The sequence below is a fragment of the Priapulus caudatus genome, unplaced genomic scaffold (genome assembly GCF_000485595.1).
Source record: "Priapulus caudatus unplaced genomic scaffold, Priapulus_caudatus-5.0.1 Scaffold4889, whole genome shotgun sequence".
Classification (NCBI taxonomy): Eukaryota; Metazoa; Priapulida; class Priapulimorpha; order Priapulimorphida; family Priapulidae; genus Priapulus; species Priapulus caudatus.
The window spans coordinates 6,651-7,785 of NW_014581950.1; the positions used below are offsets into that span (position 1 = coordinate 6,651).

The following is a 1,135-nucleotide window of genomic DNA, read 5'->3' on the forward strand; positions in this document are numbered from 1 at the left end:
TATATATATACGTGTTTGTGGTGTGATATCTGCACCGTCTAACTGCGGGTCAAAGGTCACCCCCAACCCACACATCGCTCATCGTTTCCCGACCCCGCGCAGGTCAAGGCTTCCAAGATCCCGGAAGAACGTGACGACCCAGCCTCCGCCTCGGCCGCTCCGGGGGTCGCGTCGGAATCCGAACCGGATTCCGGCCAGAGTCCGAACCTAAAGCGATCGGTGCGTCGTGATTTTCCGTTTCAAAAAATTGCCGTTTCCGTTTTTCGGAAAATCGTGAATTCCGTTTCAAAAGTAAGAGAAAAAATGGAAATTCCGTTTTGCTATAGAGATTGTACACACCAAAATGTGAAATTCCGTTTACATGTATTTGCATAAAAATAAATGGTATTTGGTACAACCTTTGAAACCGAAACACAGGGCTACCAAAAGTCGTAATTATAAGTCATTTCGCTTTGAAACTTGTCTGAATGTAAACCATATCATTACCAATGCTATTGTCGACGTTTTTTTGCGATTTTATTGAAATTTCCATGTTGTAATATGTTCAAATTTCGAGTTTTTTTTCCGTTTGAAAACATCTTTTCCGTTTCCAATGGCCGTTTCCGTGTTTTCCGTCCGTTTTGCCGCGATCACGGAAAATCACTGTCCCTAGGTGCGCATCGCGGACCTGAAGGCGGCGTCGGATGGAAATGAGTACGCAATGTTGCTGTGTCCAACATCCATCGACGCTTACTGTGGGAACGGAGAGACGGCGTTACACGTGGCTATACGCAACGGCTACAGAGACATCGTAGGGTGAGCACTCCCTTCCTACCTCTCTCTCCCTCTCTCCCTCCCTCCCTCCCTCTCTCTCTCTCTCTTTCCCTCTCTTTCTCTTCCTACCTCTCTCTCTCCTTCCCTCTCTCTACTGTGTATTTCTCCCTGTACTGTGGGAACGGAGAGACGGCGTTACACGTGGCTATACGCAACGGCTACAGGGACATCGTAGGGTGAGCACTCCCTTCCTACCTCTCTCTCCCTCTCTCCCTCCCTCCCTCCCTCTCTCTCTCTCTCCTTCCCTCTCTTTCTCTTCCTACCTCTCTCTCTCCTTCCCTCTCTCTACTGTGTATTTCTCCCTGTACTGTGGGAACGGAGA

General features: G+C 48.7%; 1 protein-coding gene across 1 annotated transcript in view; it reads left to right on the forward strand.

Annotated features, from left to right (window-relative positions):
• LOC106819876 (espin-like) overlaps positions 1-230 on the forward strand; it is a 6,358-nt gene extending 6,128 nt beyond the window's left edge. The window contains exons 6-7 of the mRNA XM_014824449.1: positions 103-165; positions 201-230. Coding sequence (XP_014679935.1) covers positions 103-165; positions 201-230 — 93 coding nt within the window. The remainder of the gene's footprint in view (positions 1-102; positions 166-200) is intronic.
• Positions 231-1,135: the final 905 nt, after the last annotated feature.